The following is a 24,817-nucleotide window of genomic DNA, read 5'->3' on the forward strand; positions in this document are numbered from 1 at the left end:
AACCACTGCGCCACCAGGGAAGCCCATAAATGTTGTTTTTATCAGGTAGCAGACACATCCTCCTTTTCCTGAGAGGTGTGAGAAACTGTCTTTAATCATATAAGTTAGTTCAAAAGCTAATTGTGGTCTCATCTTTGCAGAAGAGTTGGGTGTAGGGGGAAAGGCACTTTAATCTCAGAGCTGCAGCTGAGACAGGCTGGGATGTGGGACCCTTTACTGCAATGCTTGCACCTGGACAAACGTCTCCTCCAGCAACAGAATACAAAGAAACTATGAGAGACTAAAAATAACTGCATGCCTGCACAGTTGGGGCAAAACAGGAACAGGAAGATACAACAAGGCCAAAACCCACCTGCCACGATCCCTGCACACAGCACCACCAGGGGGGTGGGCAGACCCCCTAAGCCAGCCCTCTGGGCCGGGATTGAGCAAGGGCACCTGTTACTTGTTTTCACTCCCTCCCTGCTGCAGAATGAGTCCCAATGAAGCCTTGCCTGTCCTCGTCTGGCTTCATCAATTTCTATTGATTGAAGAATCCAAGGACCCTGCTTGGTAACAATACTGGTACGGAAAAGCTGGGACTCTTCACTGGTCTGAGACCTAAGGAAGTCTAAAAGGAATTTGCCATCTTCTAAATCTGCTTTTTTTCCCCTTTTGTGATTTTCTGTTAGTTACATCAAGATTTTCCCAGACACCTTGGCTCAATATTTTTGTCTCTCTTTTGGCACCTGCATTTTTTTTAAAAGCAAATCATGGTGATCTTACCTTCCTACTAGTTCTCAAATTTATATCTTACTATTTATTTCCACTCTGTGTCTCATTACCTTAAACTTGGATTACTTCAGTAGGTTTCTAACTGGTGTTTTTGCCTCAGGTTATTTTTTTCCTTCTCCAATCCATTCTTTAAAAGCTGCTTTGTTTTTTGATTTTTGTTTTTTTTAAAGCACACTTCTGGATAGGTCATACTGTTACTGACCTGGGTTCTTGGACTCTTTAATCATTAGAAATTGATGAGGCCAGAAGAGAAATTCAGGCAAGGCTTTATTGGAGCTCGTGCTGCAGCAGGAAGGAGTGAAAACAAGTAAACAGGTGTCTTTGCTGGCTCCCCGAAGGGGGTGGTGGTGAGATGGTCCCTTAACTGGGGTGAGGGTATGGATGGATCGGTGGATCGGGCTGGAGCGGTGGCTTAGGGGGTCTGCCCACCCCCCTGGTGGTGCTGTGTTCAGGGATCGTGGCAGGTGGGTTTTGGCCTTTTTGTATCTTATTGTTCATAATTTGCCCCGAGCACAGATGCACGCAGTTATTTTTAGTTCCTTATAGTTTCGTTGTGCTGTGTTGCTGGAGGAGAAGATGTTTGTTCAGCTGCAAGCACTTCAATAAATGGTCCCAGGTCCCAGGTCCCAGCCTGTCTCAATACTCCTGCTCATAACTTCTGGTGACTCCCCACAGAGTAGAGAATGAAATCCAGATAGTAATAGGGCACTCAAACACTGCCACAGTCTGACCACACTTTCTCTATTATAATAAATAACTAGTTATTTCCTAAATGTAGCATGTACTTTCCAGCTTTGGCTCACACTCTTCTATCTGGATTGACCCTTTCCATGAATCTTCATAAATTTCTACCAAGGCCAATGCAAATACCATCTCCTTAATTGGATGTTATTCCTTCCCTTTGATATGTAGCAAGTTGTCATTATATATTTTATAGCACAGCTTCTATTCACATGTCATCAATCTTGAGTCCTCCTCTGACCGCCCTATCCCCCCCTTAACACCCTCCACACCCTCCCTCCTCTACTTTTTAAAAGACCTCATCACTGCCTAGAATAGTATATATTTGCTAGTGCTTATGATTTTGTCTCTCCTCACCGCTAGAATCTAAGTTCTGTGAGGAGACATACTTTGTCTTCTTGTTGTTGTTTGCTCATTGCCCATATATCCAGCACATAGAAGATTGCCTGGCACCTAGCTAAATTCATCGATAATGATGTTCCTCGCCTTACAGCAGTCCTTTATTTGCTCAGTGGAAAAGAATAGGTGATTAGGAATCCATTCAAGGTCATACAAATTAAATCATAGTGAAGTAACTAATACTAATATCTTGGGTAAAGCATAAGCTGTGGCCCCTTTGAGGGAAGGTAGCCATAGATTAAATATGAGTGTTTAAATATGAATGATTTGAAAGTAGTTGTTGATACCTTAATTAAGGAAGGACAATAAAAAGTGATAATTTGCAAGTAGTTTCTGTTGACTTCAATTTAGGTACAAATATTTTCATTGCTTGTCTTGAAGAAGAGATAAAATAAAACTATCAATTACATATGAAGAATATGTCAAGGTTTAAATTTTTTTCAAAAATTGTGGAATTTTAAGGCAATGGTGAAGTCAATAATAAGTTCAGTTAGTGCAGCATAGTATTCCAGGAGAAGAAAGAGAAGGCAAATGTAGAGGAGCTTTGGTTACGAAAATACATTTATATCAGGGTTGTTGTTGTTGTTGTTTTGGCCATGCCACATGGCATGTGGGATCTTAGTTTCCCAACCAGGGATCGAACCCGTGCCCCCTGCAGTGGAAGTGCAGAGTCTTAAGCGCTGGACTGCCAGGGAAGTCCCCAGAGTTTTTAACATAGTGATCTTTCATTTAAACATCAAGATACAGAAAAGGAAGTTATAAAGGAAGGGATTAATTCAATATTGCACAGCAGCAGTTCACAAGAATTTGGAGATCGCTTGTAAGTGTCAGGCCCACATCATATTCAATGGCTCTGGTAGGAACGTGATGTGAAGATTTTTTTAATGCAATATTTCAAGTGACGATTACAGTTGATCCTTGAAAAAGCACAGGTTTGAACTGCATGGGTCCATTTATACGTGGATTTTTTTTTCAATAGTAGATACTACAGAACTCCATGACCCCAGGTTGGTTGAATCCATGGATGTGGAACTGTGGATAAGGAGAAACTGCAGATACTGAGGAACCATGGACACAGTGGACTGGAAATCATAGTGGATTTTTGATTGCATGTAGGGTTGGTGGCCCTAATCCCTGTGTTGTTCGAGGGTCAACTTATTTCCTTATTAACATCATGATAGGGACTTCCCTGGCGGTCCAGGGGTTAAGACTCCTTGCTCCCAATGCAGGGGGCCCGGGTTCGATCCCTGGTCAGGCAACTAGATCCTGCATGCCGCAGCTAAAGATCCCGCATGCCACTATGAAGATCTCTCATGGGACAACGAAGATCCCGTGTGCGGCAACGAAGACCCAGAGCAGCCAAATAAAACCAAACAAACAAAAAAATCATGATAAAGGAAGAAGGAATATTTTAAGCCATAGATTTTCAACCTGTTGAATTTCTCCCTCCTATTCTGATTTGTCCCTTATGAAGTACTTGGAGTCTGTCTTCCCAAACCCCACTTAAAAATGTGTCTTAAGTATATAGTATATGTATTCCTATTAATCGACTCTTTTGGCTTTTACTTTCTCTACTTTGTAGTACAAATTAACAATTTTTGTCTCTTTTCTAAATACTAAGTCTGGTTTTGCTAGGTCCATATACATGCCTTCCCCAAACTCCATTCTGACACACGTTAAGAAGCACTGGAGTAGGGCTTCCCTGGTGGCGCAAGTGGTTGAGAGTCCGCCTGCCGATGCAGGGGATGCGGGTTCGTGCCCCGGTCCGGGAGGGTCCCACGTGCCGCGGAGCGGCTGGGCCCGTGAGCCATGGCCGCCGAGCCTGCGCGTCCGGAGCCTGTGCTCCGCAACGGGAGAGGCCACAGCAGTGAGAGGCCCGCGTACCGGGAAAAAAAAAAAAAAAAAAGAAGCACTGGAGTAAAGTGATCAAACATAGCATTGGGTGGGAACCAAATATTAATAGAAATGTTTATTGAATTGAACATAATTGAATTCACAGACCACCAGATACAGAATGAACTGTCATTATTTTGGCCTAAATGAATTTAAGGGTTTGTTCATTACAGTTGATTTCTTGTTAAAGTATGTCAGAGAACCCATTTTATTGCATTTTAGAAGAACCTAGTGACATATACAGTGTAAAAACTTAAATGTTTAAATATTTAAGAAGCAAAGATCTGTTGTTGAGACTGTTGCTCTAATAGGTTATTTACTTTTCTTTCCTCTTTTTAAAAAAAAATTATTTATTTATTTATTGGCTGCGTTGAGTCTTCGTTGCTGCGCGTGGGCTTTCTCTAGTTGTGGCGAGCAGGGCTGCTCTTCGTTGTGGTGCGCGGTCTTCTCATTGTGGTGGCTTCAACTGTTGCGGAGCACAGGCTCTAGGCATGCGGGCTTCAGTAGTTGTGGCACACAGGCTCAGTAGTTGTAGCTTGTGGGCTCTAGAGCGCCGGCTCAGTAGTTGTGGCGCATGGGCTTAGCTGCTCCACGGCATGTGGGATCTTCCGGGACCGGGGCTCAAACCCATGTCCCCTGCCTTGGCAGGCGGATTCTTAACCACTGTGCCACCAGGGAAGTCCCTCTTTCCTCTTTTTAAAGCAGGTGTTTTCCAGTCCTTTCTCCTTTATTATGCTAAATTATAGGATAAACCAGTAGCTCTCAAAGTGTGGTCTACAGACTCCTATTTGTCCCCAGACCCCTTTGGCCCTGAGATACTTTCTGAAGGTCTTGCAGTCAAAAGTATTTTCTTACTAATACTAAGATGCTATTTTCCTTTTTCACCAATGATATTTGCCCCAATGGTGCAAATGCAATGGTGGGTGAAATTGCTGGTCCTGTAGCACACACACATCACAGTGGCACCAACACAGTGTAGAAGTGGTCTTCATCACATGCACTCATAGTTTAAAAAAAGCCAGTTTTACTTAAGAATACCAGATGAAGCAGTAAAAATGATTCATTTTAGTAAACCTTGACTCTTTAATACATGTCCTTTTTAATAGTCTGTGATGAAATTGCAAGTACACATGGTGTACTTCTGCACACAGAAGTGGGAGTGTTTGCTCAAGGGAAAACACTTACAAGCTAAACTAGCCATTTTTTCCATGGAACACCAGAAGGCCTAATAGACAAACTATAGTTATTCAGATCTACGTTTTTGACAGACATTTTCTTGAAGATGAACAATGTGAGGCCATCTCTTTAGTGGAAACAACGGATGGTATTTGTTGATAATGAATATTTGAGCTTTTCAAGTGAAAATTGTAATTTTGGAAAACTTGTTTGTCAGTATGAGTTTGACAGCTTCCCAATTTTCTGGTAAGATCAATGGTAATATTTTTGTGATTTAAAAAATAATATATGATATGCATCAACATTTGGAAGATCTGTATAACTCAGTGAACCAACATTTTTGAAATGATCAATGCATGATGTTACAAAATGACTGGGTAAAAAGTCCATTCAAGGACAAATGTTGACTACCATTTTAATAGAGTACAAAAAGTTCATTGATAAAATTTTAGATTCCACATTGCTAGCCTCAGAGAAATTACAATGATTTGAAAAGGCTAACATTTAAAAAAATACTTGTCCCTTTTCCATTCACATCTGTGTGATGTTGGATTTTCTTCATATATTTTAACCCAAACAACATATCACAACAGATTGAGGGCAGAAATAGATATGAGAATCTAGCTGGATGCCACTAAGCTAAATATCTTTTTTTAAATTTCAAAAACTGTAAATCAATGCCACTCTTTTCACTAAATTTCTTTTGGAAAATATTACTTATCAAATATATTTATGTTAACGTGTGTGATGTGTTAACTCGGAGGGTGTTTTTTTGGACGAGATTAACATCTAATCAATGAACTTTTAAGTACAGCAGACTGCCCTCCATAATGTGGGAGGGCCTCATCCAATCAGCTGAAGGCTTGACTAGAACGAAAAGCCAGCCTCCTCAAGCAAGATGGAATTCTCCTGCAAACTGCCTTCAAACTTCATCTGATAAAGAATGAGTAGGAATTTAGTCAGAAAAGGAATATAGGAAACTGTGGGGGTGGGGAAGCATTATCCGTGAAGGCTCAGAGGTGAGAAAGCATGGTGCATTGAAGTCACCACAGAAGTTTCTGTGTATTACATGGAGAAGCATAAGAGAGGAAGCTTGGGGGTAAGACAGCAAACAATAAAGGAGTTTGGAGTTGTCGAGTTTGGTTTTTTTTGTTTTGGTTTGTTTTTGGCCCTGCCATGTGGCTTGCAGGGATCTTAGTTCCCTGACCAGGGATCAAACCCATGCCCCCTGCATTGGGAGCACGGAGTCTTAACCACGGGACCGCCAGGGAAGTCCCTGGAGTTGAGTTTGGAGATAAAAAGTGACGAGGTGAATTCTGGACTTTAGACCAAGCAACCTGATAAACGAGTGGAAAGAGATTTGACAGGGGGCAAGAAATGAGCTGTTATCACAGTCCAGGGGAGAGTGAACTTAAATTAGGATCGTGATAATTTGGATGGAGACATGGGTGGATTTAAGGTTTTTAGGTGATAGAATCTCCAGACTTGACACAGGGTTGTATGTGGGTAGTGAGAGAGCAAGAGTTAAGGATTATTTCTGGATTTCTGGATCAGGCAACTGAATAGATGAATGAAGTCATCCGTGGAAACTGGAAACACTGAAAAAACAGTGGGAAACTATGAGTTCAAGGCACATTTGAGTTTACCAAAGTGGAGTTGTCCAGTAGGTAGCTAGATGTACTGGCTTGTAACTCAGGAGCGGAGTCCAGGCTGCAAGTACAGATTCGGCAGTCATTAGCCATAGCTGGCAACTTAGGTCCTGGGGGAAGCTGAGATTGAACAGGGAGCATGAGATCAAGCCCTGGGAAGTAAGTCTTCCTTCCAATAGATAATACAAGAACTACCGTTTCACGGTTTCTTCTTTCGTACTTTCTGCGTCACTCTCAGCAACTTGTTGGAAGCGTCTATGCCCGCCGGCACAGAGATGTTTGACAAGCAGGGCCAGAACAGCTGCCGTGGCTGTTACAGAAAACTGAGAAAGGCTTCAACGCTTGGAAAAGCGAGGTCAACAGCCCTTGCTTCTCTGAGGACGAAATCAATTCCCGGACGGTGGCGAAGGCCGGCCCAAGGGGAGATTCGGGCGGGTGGGCTGAACCCGAACTTGTTGCTATGGAGATGGGGCGGATTAAAGTGGCCGAACGAGATTATTCGAAAGGGACACTAACAGTGAAAGGACTAAAAAAAAGAGAGATGCCGGAAAAGGTAGTTATCTGGAAACAGACACGGAGCTTGAAACAGGCAGCCCTGCGAGGTCCGGTGGTTTGTGTTCCGGTCCATCTGTATACAAAGGGGGACCGGGCTCCGCTCGCCGGAAGTAGAACCTCTGCCCCCGGCGCATTACGCATCCTCCGCGCCGGAAGAGCGCCCTGCTTGGTCCAGCTGCTTCCCCCACCGCCCAGTAGGAGGGGCGGCGGGGTCGCCGGGCTGTGCAGCCGGGAGTCGTCGGCAGCGCGGAACTTGGGCGCACGAGGAGCCAAGGAGCGACCTGCGTTGCCGGGAGAGGGAGGGAGAAGGAAGGTCGCGCAGCGGGGCGACACGTCGCTGCGGAGGGATCCTGTTTCTGGTGGCGGAGGGATTTGGTCGCACGCTGACTTCCGGTGAGCCCCGACCCGAGAGGAAAAGCCCCGAAGGAAACAATAACAAACGCAGGAGGAAGCGGTTTTGGGGTTCGTGTGTTCAGCGGGTCTCGCCTGAGAAGATGAGCTTCGGCCCCTGTCAGGGGACGTGAGCGCGAACGCCGGGCCCCAGCCAGCCCTTCTCCCCGTGGGCCCCCGGTGCCACCATGGCGGCCGTGGGGCCGGGGGGCTACGCGGCGGAGTTCGTGCCGCCCCCGGAGTGCCCGGTCTTTGAGCCCAGCTGGGAGGAGTTCACGGACCCGCTCAGCTTCATCGGCCGCATCCGGCCCCTGGCGGAGAAAACCGGCATCTGTAAAATCCGACCGCCCAAGGTACTGGAGTCTGATCGGCTTAGCTCGACTTCCCGGTCCGCTGCCCTTTCGCGTTCGCTCGCCCTGGTCTCTCGACACCTGGACTTTAAGTTTCTGCGTGTTTCCGCTTTGGTTTTTTTGGGGTCGTATGTAGGCACGTCTGGACGCGAGAGAGTCGTGTCCCGGGGGCCTATCCGCCAAGAGCTTGGGAACTGATACTTTTCTTCCCCTCTTGGTTTGTGGGCACGGGTAACAAAGGCTTTCGGCCTTTCGTTGGCCGTAAGGTGACTGAAGTATCGTGACGCGACAGCCCTACCCTCGCGTATAATCCTCGTTACAGTGCGATAGGAAAAACTGCCGTTCCGTCGGCTCTTGCTTTATCCTAGCCCTGCTGACGCTTGATTTATTAAGTATCTGCAGGCCTCATCTCAGGGCTAAGGTTTCTTAAATGGTAATCTGAGCTCTAGTTGTCCCTTGGGGTGGTATCACCAAACAAGCATCCCAGACTGATTACTGCTGCAGTGAAAAAAAGTCTTCCCGGGGGAGGAGAAGGAAAAAGCAGCAATTATTTTAAACATTTAGAGGTTTAGAAAAAATTTGTCAATAATGGAGGTGGAAGAAAACGTTGAAATCTTAAAAACGTAAGCAGCAATTATTTTAAACATTTAGAGGTTTAGAAAAATTTGTCAATAATGGAGGTGGAAGAAAACGTTGAAATCTTAAAAACGTAAGAATCGCAGTTATTGCACATAACTGGGTTTGCCTCTAGGTTAGTTATGATCCTCAGTCTTTACGGTGAGGAAAACTGGTAACTGCTCTTTGTTGTGCGGGGATTAGTGCCCCAAGAGGTTGAGGATTTGCTCAAGGTCAAAAGGTTTTTTTCTCTACCCGTGAGGTCCAGTGCTTTCCAAATGATATTCCTGGTCCACCTGCGCTAGGGTCGACCGGATGCTTGTGAAGATGCAGGTCCCTAGGCCTCGTTCCCAGACTGGAATCAGTTTCGGGATATGGAAGTTCTAGAAACTGCTTTTCTAGCAAGTACTCTCTTGATTCTTAGTGAACATTAAAGTCTGTGAACCATGCCTTAGTGCTCCTTGAAGGGATATCTTGCTGTATGTTTTGTCTACTAGTAATAAAATAAAATACGGTCCTTTTACACCTTGTTGCATTTTAAAAAGCTTCAGCTGTCACCACAAACTACCACAGAAGTGTGCAGACTACCACAGTGAATAAAAAGAGCTTAGATGGAGGGAGGAGGAGGAGCAGCTAATGTGTAGCATTTACAGATTTTTTCACTTAATATTCTTTGAAGCCTCAGTAGGTATATAAGGTCGTTTTACAGATGAGACAAGTCTGGATAAGTTAAGTAACTTATCAGATGTGTGATCTTGGGCAATGGCAAAGTAGATTATGAATCTAGATCAATCTATTTGTTTCTAAAACTCAGGCAAGCTACTTCCCTTATGCTGAATGAGTTTGATTAAGATTATGGACTATCAGTTGCAAGCAAAGGGTTAACAAATAATTGCTGTGATGAGTGGTGGTACGTGTATTGGCATCCTCCCCAAAGTTCACTTAACTCTTTTATGAAAAATTTATTTTCACTTAATTCTTTTTCTATCAAGATTACCTGATATTGACAAAACCTTAAGCACTGAGGCTTTTCCTAAACTATATTTTCATTTATTCTATTGCTTTAAAGAATTAGAAATTACATTCAAGGTTCCTTATAGTTAAAAAATATATATATTTGTATAGCTTTTTGTTACTTACAAGAGGTTGAAATAATATATCTTCTCTTTGCGTCACAATATTATTATTGAAAATAAATGTTTACAAGCAGAATTTAATTTCAATATTGGTGGATTTCTTTAGTTTCCAAGGTAAGGTAAAATTTTTTTACTACTTTTCACATTTTTAAATAGATTACTGTTTAGGCTAAATCAAACTATGGTCTCTGGAACTCTACTTGAAATGTGCTGTCTCATTTCAGTTATACCACATCTCCAATCTGGAAATTGTCCTTGTTCTGTGGGTTTGCTAATTTTTTTTAAAATTTTAATATTAAAAAAAAAATTTGGGTGCCCAGAAGCTGGGCTTTGAACAAAACATTTATGTAACATAGACTTTAAAGTGCTGTGTCACATTCCACGTGAATGAAAAACACATTGTCCAATTACATAAGTACTTTTAAAACATTACCTTTTGGCCTTTAATTTTACCTTTTTTTGTTTCTTTGAAATTCTATTTTCTTTTTATTTTGATAAACTTGGATGTTTACTAGATGCTGTATTGAGATGAGCTTATTGCATTCCACTTGAGTAATTGGGGAAAGCGTAATTGTCAGATATAAATAATGGGACTGTGAGATTTGAGGAGAAAATTGATAAAATAAGTTTAGTATTAGAATGTTAGAGATAAGTAATAATAAATTATTTTATCTAAAAAATATTATTCTTTGAGTCTCTAACTAACGAAAACTTGTAAGTTGATCTGTTGTCATAATGATTTGTGGCAACTCACCCCTTAAATTAAGGGAATGAATAGTGCATTCCTTGCTTATTAACCAATATGGTGAAGAAATTTTTTCTATTTAGGATTGGCAGCCTCCATTTGCATGTGAAGTAAAAAGCTTCCGTTTTACTCCCAGAGTCCAGCGTCTGAATGAACTTGAGGTGAGTGTTCTTACATCACCATTTCTGTCTCCTGATCTATTCTTTTTTTTTTTTTTTTTTTTTTTTTTTGCGGTACGCGGACCTCTCTCTGCTGTGGCCTCTCCCGTGGCGGAGCACAGGCTCCGGACGCTCAGGCTCAGCGGCCATGGCTCATGGGCCCAGCCGCTCCGCGGCATGTGGGATCCTCCCAGACCCGGGCGCGAACCCGTGTCCCCCGCATTGGCAGGCGGACGCGCAACCACTGCGCCACCAGGGAAGCCCCTGATCTATTCTTTATATCAGGATTCCAGGTAGAGAACTTTAAGAAGCTCATGTACCAGGGCTCAAAATTAATGTTAATTGGGGCTGAATGGAAGGAAGTTTCTGATTTAAAAAATTATTTATAGTAGTTATTAGTTTTTTCTGCTTAACTGGGATTGTGGGACACTATCTCTAGCCATGTTTTTCATGGTGGAAATATCCAGTGTTTAGCTTTAGAGAACTGGAATTCTTAAATTCTACTTTCTTCAGTGCTAATTATTCTAATAAATTTTTCTTTTGTTAATGTTGGAAGATTCTGTATCTTGTAGTCTTTGGAAAATAGTTTTAAAAATTCTTCTATAAAAAAAACCTAGTTTTCGTTCGTTCCCGGGTTTTGGCACCAAAAGAAAAAAAAAAACTAGTTTTCAAAGGTGTTTTTTGTATGTTTGTTTGTTTTTTTGCTCTAACAGAACTTTTCTAGGACTCGTAATCTGATTTATTAAGATCTCCCTTTAAACATTTTGAATGTCTCTTAAATTTCTAAGTTGAAATCTGTTTAGATAGTTGTTCTTCCTGTTTCTGAGATTTTCAGAAGATTCTTCAATGTGGTAAAAAAAACTTCCAGAGTACAAAAGAGAAATCTTAGACAGGGCTTAATGTGTCTTGCTGAGTTTGTTTTTTTTCCTTGATGCTCCTAAAACATTTATTTTTTGAGATTTTAATACCTTTTTTTTTTCCTGTAGTCTCTTATAAGATACTTGATGGAGATCTTAATCTTAATATCAGTGAGGTGGAGAGTTGGTGTACTTGAAGTATGCATATAATCTCTAGATGAAATGACAGGTTTAGAATGCTTAGAAAATGCTTAGAAAAAATCATTCGATTTACTAAATTTTCTGATTAGCTTAAAGTTAACTTTTACAAAAAATTGCTTTGGCTGATAATATGAGAACTTTTCACATATATTAGAGTAACTTTTTGTCTTAGTAAAGTTTAATAGAAGTATTTTGCTTTTTTATTGACGTACAAGGTTGAACTAAGTAGTGATGAGAAGTCTGAATTTCTTTAAAGAATTGAGTACCTTTGTTAAGTAAAACTCATTTACTTTCACCACAACTTAATTCCTATCTTTCATTTCTATATTTTAATAATCTTAGGCAATGACCAGAGTGAGATTGGACTTCTTGGATCAACTAGCAAAATTTTGGGAGCTTCAGGGGTCTACCCTCAAGATCCCTGTGGTGGAGAGAAAAATTCTGGATCTCTATGCTTTGAGCAAGGTGAGGCTTGTACTTTGTTAAGAAATTGAACAGGGGCTAGTGAATTTATGAAATTAGGAATTTCAGATATACTTGATGGAAAACATCGCTTCCTATGTAGGATTTGTTTGACAATGAAATGCAAGTATGAGTAAATGGAAATGATAGATTTCCGTTATTTTTAAAATCTATTTTTAGTTTGTTATGAGATTAATATTTAATAACTACTCAGATAAGTAGGTTCTGTTTACACAGTATGCAAAAGAAATGACACAAACCTCCTAATATTACTTTGTATGAAATGAAGAATGTCCTATATTGAGCTTGTCAGCTTTTTTTCTGCTTCTTAATTGAAAATTTGGTATATTAAAGAGATTAATGTCACTCAGCATTCTCATGTGTGGTACTTACTAGTTGTATTAATACCTGTAAATAGTGTTAGTGGTTAACTGAGGGCAGCATTATCCAGTAGGGTGAATGTTAACTTTGTAATGTTACGTTCCCTAATGTGAAAAAAACTGACTGACTTGCAACAGGGTTTGTAACGATTACCTTGACAACATATTTTGTTAATACAATAAGAAAAATCTATGACTGCTCAGACTTGTGAATGAAGATAGCTTGATTATCTGAGGAATTTTGCAAAACAATTTATTTTTTATGTATTATGTACGTATTTATTTATTTATGGCAGCGTTGGGTCTTCGTTGCTGCTCGTGGGCTTTCTCTAGTTGCGGCAAGCGGGGGCTACTCTTCATTGTGGTGCACGGGCTTCTCATTGCGATGGCTTCTCTTGTTGCAGAGCATGGGCTCTAGGCGCGGGCTTCAGTAGTTGTAGCTTGCGGGCTCAGTAGCTGTGGCTTGTGAGCTCTAGAGCGCAGGCTTCAGAAGTTGTGGTGCGCAGGCTCAGTAGTTGTGGTGCACGGGCTCTAGAGCGCAGGCTCAGTAGTTGTGGCACACAGGCTTAGTTGCTCCGCGGCATGTGGGATCTTCCCGGACCAGGGCTCGAACCCGTGTACCTTGCATTGGCAGGCAGATTCTTAACCACTGTGCTACCAGGGATGTCCCAAAACAACGTATTTTTGTGGCCTTTCCTATGCTATGATTGATAGGCTGTTTTGAAGTAAAAATTTATTCTCACTTTAGGAAGCTTCCACTTTCAAGGAAAAAAAAGCTAGAATAATTATATTTAAATTATTTTTTATGATACATTTAAAAATTAATGTCAGGTCAGAATTCTCTAGAATTTTTCTTTTATGTAGTACTAAGCATTTTGGAAAGTGTGGTCTTTTGCTAAAATAGCAGTGCTAGGCTTCTTTTATCAGTAAGGTAATGATATCAGTAATTAAGGACTGTGTGAAAATCATCTCATGCAGTTGTATAAAAAAACTATCATACCAACGGGCAAATTATAGTGAATTTGAGGGTTAGGTTTTTGTCTTGTAGGAAACCATTAAGATAAAAAATTTGCTTTGAGAATTCTCTTTTTTGACATTTCTATTCAGTGAAAACTTACCTAACTTTTTTTTTTTTTTTTTTTTTTTTTTGGCTGCATTGGGTCTTCACTGCTGTGTGCGGGCTTTCTCTAGTTGCTGCGAGCAGGGCCTACTCTTCGTTGTGGTGCACGGGCTCCTCATTGCGGTGGCTTCTCTTGTGGAGCACGGGCTCTAGACGCACGGGCTTCAGTAGTTGTAGCTCGCAGGCTCTAGAGTGCAGGCTCGGTAGTTGTGGCATGCGGGCTTAGTTGCTCCGCGGCATGTGGGATCTTCCCGGACCAGGGCTCCAACCCGTGTCCCCTGCATGGGCAGGTGGATTCTTAACCACTGCACCACCAGGGAAGCCCTACTAACTTTTATTATGTGATGCTGTTTAAGGTTCTGAATATGTTTGGTTTGATTTATGCAGCTTAAATAAAATACAAAAACATTTTCAAAAATTATTTAATTATTAATATCAATAGTGTTGTGGTAATCTTCAACCAAAACTCATGCCATGTACCTTATTCCTAGGGAATTTGATAGAATAAATATATAAGCAGACACTCTATTAGATTGAAGCTGTTCCGGTATCATCAATTTCCCAATTAAGAGGTAAACATTAGGTTATACTGAAGGTAGATTGCATTCTTGGTTTTACAGAGTTACAGCATTTCAAAATCAGGAAGAGGCTTTAGAAGTGACCTAATCTGAATACCTAGTTGTTTATAACTCTGTGTAACATTTGCCGTCTGGACTGTTTAACTCCATTTTGAGAAACCCAATTCCTTTTTGTGCTGAGAGGGACTACTGCGTATAAAGTATATATTGATCAGCAAATGTATTGTGATTAGAGGTTAAGTTTGCTTGTCCTGGGGTTTATGGGAGGCTCGTCTTTAAGCGCCCATGGACATGACGTCTCTTTCCCCTAACCTTGAGAATGCTTATAAATCTGAGATTTAAAGCTGAAAGGCAGACATTTTGATTTGGGGTTATTTTGTTTATACTTTATAATACTTTTGTTCCCTGAATGTCATAGTGAGATTGCTGCTTCTCACCGCATGAACTTTTTTCTTTACCTGAGGCTTAAAGTAGATTGGGATGCACAAGTCTTAAATGTCCTGCTGGGTAGATCTTGCTGCTGTGTACACTTCTGTAAGCACCGCCGAGCGTTTACAGCACTCTCGTGGGCTCCTTCCTCTCCCTCCCAGTCAGTACGTCTCCCCTAAGGGGACTGCTGTTTTGCCCCCCATCACTGGTGAATGGCTTAGGGACATTTTACTTTCTAGCAAGAGGCTCAGGCTGAAAACTGCACAAAATACTGAGAGTTCTGATATGTTTAGGTTGTTAGGTATGCCCTTTACTTTGAAAAAAACATTATTTTTGGCTCACAGCTGATGAGCATGTCTTGAATTTGTTATTTTAGACGCGATTTTGACACACTTTGATTTCCACTACTTTTTAACGGGAAGCAGATTTTCAATCTCCTGAGTCATTAAATTATCAATGTGATTGTTTCCTGTTTTGATTAAGTCACTTTGTCTTTCTCCCTGGTTATTATTTTTGATAGTAAAAAGTGTTACTTGGAATGTCTGTAATTTAGTGGAATTCTGCATTAACAATTACTGTTTATTATCAGTGCAGCAAGGAACATTTATTCTAGACATTTTTAAAAGAAATTTTTGTCAAAGTAATACATTTAAAAAAATAAACCTTAAAATAAAAACCAGCATTCCCCTTCTTCATCTCTCCACTCCCTTTACTACTCCTTAGAGCTAATCACTTTCAGTTCTTATAGCTGTTTGATTTTGATCTCCATATTTCTAAAAAAAAATGCTCATTATGCTGTTTATTCATTTTTAAGTGTTAAATATCATATACGTACTGATTGCCTCCTATTAGAGATTGGCAATGGGTATAAAAATTAAATTCTATGTACTTCAGGTCCTCTATTCCCTTATAGTGTAGTTAGGTCAATTTTTTATTAATCAGAAATTATTGCTGTGACTGTGTAAATACAAATTTATTTGTACCTGTGCCTAATGGTGTGCTATGATTATGTCTCATGTTAATAGTGTGCTATAATTATGTTACCAGTTTTTATTTTCCTTGGAGTTAATAGTCCCCTTGGCTTTTTTCAGTTTGTAAGTTTTCTTTGTGACTATTAAAAATTTATTTTCAGATTTTCCAGAAGTATAAATCTCTCAGTATGCTTTCACCCATCAGAAAATCTGCCAGTTTCATTTCCTTCTTGGATCCCTTCCTCTGGAGTTCTCTTTCCTGCTCCAGTCCAGACTAGTTTTTTTTTTTTTTAAGGTCAGCTCTCGGCTTGGAACTTCTGTCACTATTATCATTCTGGGAATTCCCTTTGTTTTCCTCCTTGTTTTAAGTCTTCCTATTACTTGGTTTATTCCTATTTTAGTAAAACATTTCTTCTGCTAGTTTGATGAGCAAGAAGGTAAATGGAATGTAAATTTTTTGCTTGTCTAAAAGGGTTCTACTCTTAAACTTTATTGGTAGTGTGGTGGGTTTAGAAGTCTAGATTGCAAATCATTTTACTTTAGAATTGTATTTTGAAAGCTTCCAGTGTTGCTGTTGAGAAGAATGATGCTATATTAATTCTTGTGACTTTTTCTTGAAGACACAGGGTCTAATCTTTATTCCCAGTGTTTTGAGATTTCACAGTGCATATGTGCTGGTATGTGTTAATAATTTTCATTGAATATGTTTATTGCACTTGATGACGTTTTTAATCTGAACTCACCTCTTTGAGTTCTTTTAACTTTTCTTGTGTTAATTCTTTGACAGTTTGTTCCACTTACTTTTTCTCTCTTTTTGAACTCTTATTGGTTGGATGTGAGACTGTTAGACGGATCCTCTACTTTACTTACCTGTTTCTTTCTTAGGTTAAGAGTCCCTTCTTTTCAGACTCTCCTGAGAGTAAATCTCCAGTCTTCTGCTGTTGTTGGAGAGGGATGGTTGCCTGGCGTGCTGACTGGGGGAGGTCTGATTGCTTTTATACAGGTTTTCAGTCAACACTGTTCTTTTTAAATTTAACTTTAAAGGTACTGCTGCTTCCATTTCTGAAGCCTTTCCAGGTTCTATGTTGCGAAAGCTTCTGTTAAGTTTTCTTCTGTTGCAAGTGCTTGGGGCTTTTTTGTCTGTTTTTTGTTTTTGCTTGCTAGATTATCATTCCTACATCGGCTTTTCTCTTGGTCTTTTTGTCCTCTTGGGAGTATGCCTTTTTGTCCCTTCCATTTTAGTGGAGCTTTTTTTTTTTTTTTTTTTTTTTTTTGTGGTATGCGGGCCTCCCTCTGCTGCGGCCTCTCCCGTTGCGGAGCACAGGCTCCGGACGCGCAGGCCCAGCGGCCATGGCTCACGGGCCCAGCCGCCCCACGGCATGTGGGATCCTCCCAGACCGGGGCGGGAACCCGGTTCCCCTGCATCGGCAGGCGGACGCGCAACCACTGCGCCACCAGGGAAGCCCCTTAGTGGAGCTTTGAGAGGGAGCTTTTAAGTAGAAGACTGCTGCTGTTTTTTGTCTGTTAAAATTGTCTCTTGCTAACTGGACTTAGTTTTTCATTGGACTGAAATTTTGGCCTTGAGTGGCATTACTCTTTTGTTAAGTTTTAATTAAGGGGTTGTCTTCATTGTGTTCAGTTTAAGTGCATGCCATGTATTTCTTTATAGGGCATGGGTCATGTGATGTTTTTCTAATGACAGTGGTGTGATATAGTGCATGGCAAATGTTTGGAATAAATGGTTTATATTTTGAAATTATGCATGGTAATCCTTGAATCTCTCAGCTGAAGAAAAGCAAGTATTAAGGTTTTGTGTGTTTTTATAGTATTAGGCCCGGTTAGATTGTTATAGAGTAGTTAAACATGAAGCCAAAGTCATGGCTTTGATATCTTTGTTAGTTTTGTCTTACTCTTGGCCATCCCCGATTATGGTGCTGTCATTGTCACAGCTGTGTGCCAGAAATGGTCAGAGCTGGGTGGGAAGCATGACTGGATCCGTGCAGCTATATCATTACTGACGGAAGCAGATTATTATGTAATGGTGGTAACTGTGTTGGGAAATACAGATTACTGAGAGGGCTTCTGTTTCCTCTCTTAGACTTTTACTGCTTCTCCCCACTTGCTTCAGCCGCAGTGATTTCCTTCTTGCTTCTCAGCATGCTAGGCAGGCTTCTCATGTGGGCCTTTACTCTGGCTGTCCCCTGCCCTGTATATCTGCTTGGGTAACTGCTTCACCTCCTTCAAGTCTTTGCTCAAGTTTCACCTTTATAATGAGGCTTTTTGTGACTGTTTGATGCTTCAATTTACCCTCATTCTCCTACTTGGGAGGATTTTAAACTACTCTTTTAAATTATTTTCACAGCACTTGTCACTTCACAATTGACATGTTATGTTTAGTCTTCCACTAGGATGTAAGCTTCAACAGGGCAAAGATCTTTATTTTATTCATAGCTGTATTTCCAGCACCTAGAACAGTAGCTGACAGAGTAGAAACCCTGGGAAGCTATGAATGAAAGGCATTCTCACTCATCCATTTGCTTCCAGACAGCCCTCTCTCCAAACCACCCTTAATGTGTCTTCCTCTACACTACAAAATTTGAAAAATAAATATTTTTCTCTACATGATTTTTCCCTGGTTGGCTCTCATTAACAGAGGGAGCTTCTTTGAAGATGTAATAAGAAAAGCTAAAGAATTGAAGATGGGTTCCACTCTTGTGCACATGAACTTCTGTGTTTCTATCAAGCTTTCAGATACTTCACTAGAGGAGAATTTTGCTTTGGCTATAGTTTCATCTTTGCTATAATAAAATCCTAAGCACAAGAGTAGAAAATGTGTCCTTTACTTATTTATAGCATGTATATGCTCCCCCCCACCCCCAACTTGCCCCCCACACAGATATTTATAATATAGCCAACATTGATACAGTGCTTACTGTGTCCCGGTGCCATCCATTCATTCATTCATTTTGGCTGCGCTGTGTCTTAGTTGCCACACACGGGATCTTTGTCGCGGCGTGCGAACTCTTAGTTGCGGCATGCATGTGGGATCGAGTTCCCTGACCAGGAATCAAACCTGGGCCCCCTGCATTGGGAGCGTGGAGTCTTACCCACTGGACCACCAGGGAAGTCCCTGTCCTGGTGCTTTTCATGTTTTATTTCATTTGTCTTCACAGCAGCCTCATAATAAGGAATAGATACTGTTATTATTACTCTTTTAATGGTGAGGAATCTGAGATGCAAATTGTGTAACTTACCCAAGGTCATACAGCTATTGAGTAAGCAGAGCTGGGATTTGAACTCTGGTAATCTGGCTCTGGAGTCCATGCTCTTAGCCTTTAAAAAGAAATTGTGGTGAAACATACATAACTGTTTACTGCTTTTCAGTGTGTAATCTTATGGCCTTAGGTATTTTCAGAGTGTCGTACAACCATCACTACTGCCCATTTCCAGAACTTTCCCCTCCCTGTAGCACCTGGTAAAACCTTTATCATACTTTCTACGAATTTGCTTATGCTAGGTTATCTCATTTAAATGGGATCATACAATATTCATCTTTTTGTGTTTGTGTTATTTCACTTAGCATGTTTTCAGGTTCATCCATGTTGTCACATGTATCAGAGTTTCATTCCTTTTTAAGGCTGAATAATATTCCACGTATGCCTTTACCACATTTTTTTTATCCGTTCATCTCTTGATGGATATTTGGGTTGTTTCTACCTTTTGGCTCTTGTGAATAATGCTCCTGTGAACACTGGTATGCAAGTACTGTTTGAATCCCTGCTTTCAGTTCTTTTGGCTATCTCCCTAGAGGTGGAATTGCTGGATCATATGGTAATTCTGTTTAATTTTTCTCTGAACTTTCTGATATAGTAGAATACAGTAGTGTACACTCAAAGAGGAAAATTTTTTTGAATTCATATAACTTCATCACAGTCTTTATTCTGTCATCAGTGAAACTGAAAACTGCCTATATTTTAGAGTGTGAGAGATGTACATATCAGCTTCTGGAAGATGGGGGCCTTGGTACATGTCTGTTCTATACTGTGGCTGGTTTGATGTGAGCATTCAGCAAAAATTGGCCAATTTATCCCATTACTTCCTACCTTAATACATTCTGTGTTGTGTTCTAGTACATCTCCGGAATTTATTTTTCCCCATCATTTCTTTATAATCTTCTGTGTAAAACTTTTATCTTTTTGAAAAATTATAGTCTCTTTTTCAAAATATCCTCTGAATCCACTGTTTGTTTGACATTTTTGTTAAATTCTGTAAGTAAAGTTGCTATATTTTCTAGTATCGGGATTTACATTCATTTTGTATTATAACATTCACATGTCTATACTTGGTCTGTTTTTAATTTTTATTTATATTTTGAATTCCATGTGGATATAGAGTACATATATGTGTTTAACTTTCTCAAGGTGCATAATGTGCAAAGCATAAATTCATTAAATATTTTTGAATGCTTGGTTCATTGAAGGTAGGCACAGTGACCAGCAATAGAGTTTAAAACTTCCAAGAATTGTTGTCTCTTTTCTATACTTTAAATGTTGATGAGTTTCAGTTTTGTCACATATTTCTTGAAAGGAAATTAAAAATCTAGGCCCAGAATAATTTTTCCATTTAGCAGACAAGATGTAGAGTCAGAATACATGAATCTACCTCTTTCCCTAAATAATTTTTACTTTCTTTTCAGATTGTTGCCAGCAAAGGTGGTTTTGAGATGGTCACCAAAGAGAAGAAATGGTCTAAAGTGGGTAGCCGCTTGGGATATCTGCCAGGAAAAGGAACTGGGTCTCTTTTGAAGTCACATTATGAAAGAATTCTCTACCCATATGAGCTTTTCCAGTCTGGTGTCAGCCTTATGGTGAGATGCATCACTTTTCTTAGGAGCAGATAAATCCACTCTGCCATATATAAACTTTAGATTGTTTACTATAACAAGTTAGCAGTTGGCTATGATTTCGCCAGGTACTGAAATTTGGAGGGAGCAAGGTGTAGTTTAAAAATCACAGCTATTTTTGGTGGTTTAACGAGATAAAGGCTAATGGGAATGAAGAAAGTTTTCTTATTAAAATGTGTAAGCTTATGCAAGACTTACGCTTTAAAAAAAATTCCTCCACTTGGTTTCATGTGTTTTTTTTTAAACAGCTTTATTGAGGTATAATTTACATACTACAGAATTCACCCATTGTAGGTACACAGTCAGTAAGCTTTAGTAAATTATACATTTATGCAACTATCATCACCATCCAGTTGTAGAACACTTCCATCAGCCCCAAAAACTCCTTTGTGTTTGTTTATAGCTGGTTCTTGCTTCTACCCTCAAACCTGGACAACTCCTGATCTGCTTTCTGGCTCTATAGTTTTGCCTTTTCTAGACATTTCACATACATGGAATCATACAGTATGATTTTATGTATGGCTTTTTTCACTTAGCCTAATTTTTTTTTTTTTTTTTTGGCGGTACGCGGGCCTCTCACTGTTGTGTGTTGTGGCCTCTCCCGTTGCGGAGCACAGGCTCCGGACGCGCAGGCTTAGCTGCCATGGCTCCCGGGCCCAGCCGCTCTGCGGCACGTGGGATCCTCCCGGACCAGGGCACGAACCCGCGTCCCCTGCATCGGCAAGCGGACTCTCAACCACTGCGCCACCAGGGAAGCCCTAGCCTAATGTTTTTAAGGTTCATCTGTGTTTTAGTATTCATACTTCATTCCTCTTTATGGCTGAATAATATTCTATTGTATGGATATACCACATTTGTTTATTCATTTATCACTTACGGACATTTGGGTTGTTTCCAGTTTATGGCTGTTATGAATAATGCTATGAATATTCATGTACTAGTCTTTGTGTGGACATACGTTTTCATTTCTCTTGGGTAGATACCTAGGAGTGGAATTGCTGGGTTATACGGTAAGTTTATGTTTAACTTTTTAAGAAACTGCCAAACTGTATTCCAAAGTGGCTGAACCATTTTACATTCCCGCCAGTAATGTAGAGGCTTCCAGTTTCTCCACATCTTTGCCAACACTTGGTATTGTCAGTTTTTTTGCTTACAGCCATTCTAGTGGGTGTGTAGTGGTATCTCATTGTGGTTTTAATTTTATTTCCTTAATGACTAATGGTGTTGTGCATCTTTTCATGTGTATATTAGCCATTTGTATATCTTCCTTGATGAACTGTCTGCTCAAATCTTTTTTTTATTGGGTTGTCAGTCATTTTATACTTGTTTTAAGATTTTGCTAAATAGTCTGGATATAAGTCCTTTATCAGATGTATGATTTTATAAATATTTTCCTTTAGTTTGTGGTTTGTCTTTTCATTTTTATAATGGTGTCTATTTGAAGAGTAATCTGTTGATTTTCTCCCTTTTTATGGATTGTGATTCTGTTATCATATCTAAGAAAATCTTTTCTTCACCCAAGGCCAAGGTGTTTGTTTTTTTATAGTTTTAGCTTTTATGTTTAGGTCTGTGACCCATTTTGAGTTGTTTTTTTGTGTATAGTCTGAGGTAAAGGTATAAGTTCATTTTGGGGGCAGCGGGGAGGGGGTATAGGAATATCCAATTGTTCCAGCACCATTTGTTTAAAAGACTACCCTTCTCCCATTTACCTTACCAAGGTGATTTACCTTGGCACCTTTGTTGAGAATCAGTTGACTATAAATATGTGGGTTTATTTCTAGTCTATTTTGTTCTTTGTTTGATCTGTATGTTTTACCCTAACACCAATACTATGCTGTCTTGAGTACCATAGCTTTATAGTAAATTTAGATATCTGGTAGTGTAAGTCCTCCAGCTGGGTTCTTTTTTCAAAATTTCCAAACAATTTGCATTTCCACATAAATTTTGGGATCCACTTCTCAATTTCTACAACAAAAGCCTGCTAGGATTTTGATAGGGATTGTCTTGAATCTGTAGATCAGTTTGGTGGGAGATTTGGTCATCTGGTTTCATGTAGTTTTAGGGATGTTTTAGAAATTTATTATTTTTCTCCTTATTCTCAAGTCTGATTTCTTATAAGTGAATCTTCCCTCTTCCTGTGCTCTCAATTCTTTAGGGTGTACAAATGCCTAATTTAGATCTTAAGGAAAAAGTGGAGCCTGAGGTTCTTGGCACTGATGTCCAAACTCCCCCAGAGCCGGGCACAAGAGTGAACATTCTGCCGAAGAGAACAAGGCGTGTCAAGTCTCAGGTATCGGTTTCCATGGGCCGCTTTTGATAGGCATTTCTAGAGCGTTGACTGTGCAGAACACTTACTTGGCTCTGGGAGGTCATTCACGTGCTGTCGTTCTTTAAAACTCGGAGACATGTTTCTGTTTACCTTTGAGATGAACGAGGAAGGGATTGTAAACTTCAGTCTGATTTGATTTAGAGAGTTCTTTGTTAATTTTGAGCAGCTTTGACAGGGGTCGCGGTTCAGAGAGTGACTCTGGATACTGGAGGGCCAATTTCATAGACATGCTGATGAATTCTAGTATATTTTATTTTCATGGTTAGTATAAGTGAGACGAGTAGGAAAGAGTGGTTTTATCTTTACTCATCATTCCTTTAAAAACCAGTGGATAAGTTTCTTAGTCTCCGAACCATTCCAGTGTAATTTCTACAGTGTTCTTGTGACCTGGAATAATCTTAAAGCCTAATGAATACATTGGAAGAAAAATGCCCTAATTTCTTTTTGTCTGCCCCTCTTCCCCTCCACCTTTTTCCTATTCCCATTTCTTTGTGGTCCTCGAAGTTGTGTTTCTGAAGGTTTTTGGTAAAGACAATCTGTAGGCTGGGGAGAGTGAGGTGCCGTTAGGACTCTTGAGATATGGCCCGTTTAAATTAACACGTGGGTGAACTGGAGTAGCAGCTTACCTGGGTCCTAAACACATTTAAGGATGGAAGTGGTTCACATGTAAAGTGGGTTCACTATTAACAAGAGATACTGGATCTGGGGTTGTGAGGAGTCCTGTCACTGTAGAGGCAGGCTAATGATACTTCATCTTGCTTTTCTGTAGCTCAGGGGATATGTCTCTTTCATGCCATGTCTACTTTCCTTGTTCTGAGTTTATGCTGCTAAATAACCTCCTGATTAATAATTTAGCTTCTTAGGTACTCTGATAGCAGAAAGGTAGGTGTCTTGAATGGGGCATGTGAATTTAATGGAAATTTTTGGAAAGTGATAGCTCTATTTTATTTTTTAACATTTTTAAATTTATTATTTTTTTTGACTGCATCGGGTCTTCATTGCTGCGCGCAGGGTTTCTCTAGTTGCGGCGAGCGGGAGCTACTCTTCGTTGTGGTGTGCGGGCTTCTCATTGTGGTGGCTTCTGTTGTTGCGGAGCACGGGCTGTAGGTGCGTGGGCTTCAGTAGTTGCAGCACACAGGCCCTACAGCATGCGGGCTTCAGTAGTTGCAGCGTGCGGGCTCTGGGGTGTGCAGGTTTCAGTAGTTGTGGCTCGCGGGCTCTAGAGTGCAGGCTCAGTAGTGGTGGCACACTGGCTTAGTTGCTCTGTGGCATGTGGGATCTTCCCGGACCAGGGATCGAACCCATGTCCCTTGCATTGGCAGGCGGATTCTTAACCACTGCGCCACCAGGGAAGTCCCAATAGCTCTATTTTAAATTAGTAAGCTCTGGTTTAGTCTTTAAGTGATTTTTATTACCATGGTTGATCTCAGGAGTTCTGATCGTGTTTGGGTATATAGTGAAGATTCTGTCTTAAGACCTGAAATACTTGAAGACTAGTCTCTTGGACATGATGACTCAACTTTGTAGAGTTGCCCCAAGTGGACCCATTTAATCAGTTGCCAGCTTGTGATGAAATCTCTTGATGTTCCTTCTGAAACCATGAAAAAAAAGTCCTTCTTATTTCTGAGTGCCTTTCATCAGATTATATAATGATTGCCATTCATTATGTAAGAATAGGGCCTACACAGAATGCTTTTACCCATTGCAATAATTGTTGCTATAGTCAGATTGGTTGATATTCGATAGAAACTAGAACCATTTGAGGATTTGCAATTAAGAATTTCTTCAGCTTGCAGTTTGTCCTTAATTAATATTGCCAGTCTGCCTCATTCCTATTCTTCTATTTCAGAAAGACAGTAAAGGCTTTCTGGTAGAACTTCAGCCTCTTGCCCCATACATGAAACTATCTGGTGTTCATTCTTAATCTCTACCTATCTCTGTGGGCAGAGTGTGCCTTGGGCAGAGTCCAAGGGTAATCCTTCCACTCCCATCCTTTCCGGCTTTAA

General features: G+C 40.4%; 1 protein-coding gene across 4 annotated transcripts in view; it reads left to right on the top strand.

The window, feature by feature from the left end:
* Nucleotides 1-7,384: 7,384 nt before the first annotated feature.
* Nucleotides 7,385-24,817, top strand: part of KDM5A (lysine demethylase 5A) — an 83,740-nt gene continuing 66,307 nt past the window's right edge. Inside the window, exons 1-5 of one of the 4 annotated variants that reach the window (XM_007117070.4) lie at nt 7,385-7,930; nt 10,507-10,584; nt 11,982-12,104; nt 20,276-20,446; nt 22,638-22,772. In XM_007117070.4, coding sequence (XP_007117132.1) covers nt 7,766-7,930; nt 10,507-10,584; nt 11,982-12,104; nt 20,276-20,446; nt 22,638-22,772 — 672 coding nt within the window. In that variant the 5' untranslated portion in view covers nt 7,385-7,765. The remainder of the gene's footprint in view (nt 7,931-10,506; nt 10,585-11,981; nt 12,105-20,275; nt 20,447-22,637; nt 22,773-24,817) is intronic. The other 3 variants (XM_007117072.4, XM_007117068.4, XM_007117069.4) reach the window with 3 other exon arrangements.

Source organism: Physeter macrocephalus, chromosome 6 (assembly GCF_002837175.3).
Source record: "Physeter macrocephalus isolate SW-GA chromosome 6, ASM283717v5, whole genome shotgun sequence".
Lineage (NCBI taxonomy): Eukaryota > Metazoa > Chordata > Mammalia > Artiodactyla > Physeteridae > Physeter > Physeter macrocephalus.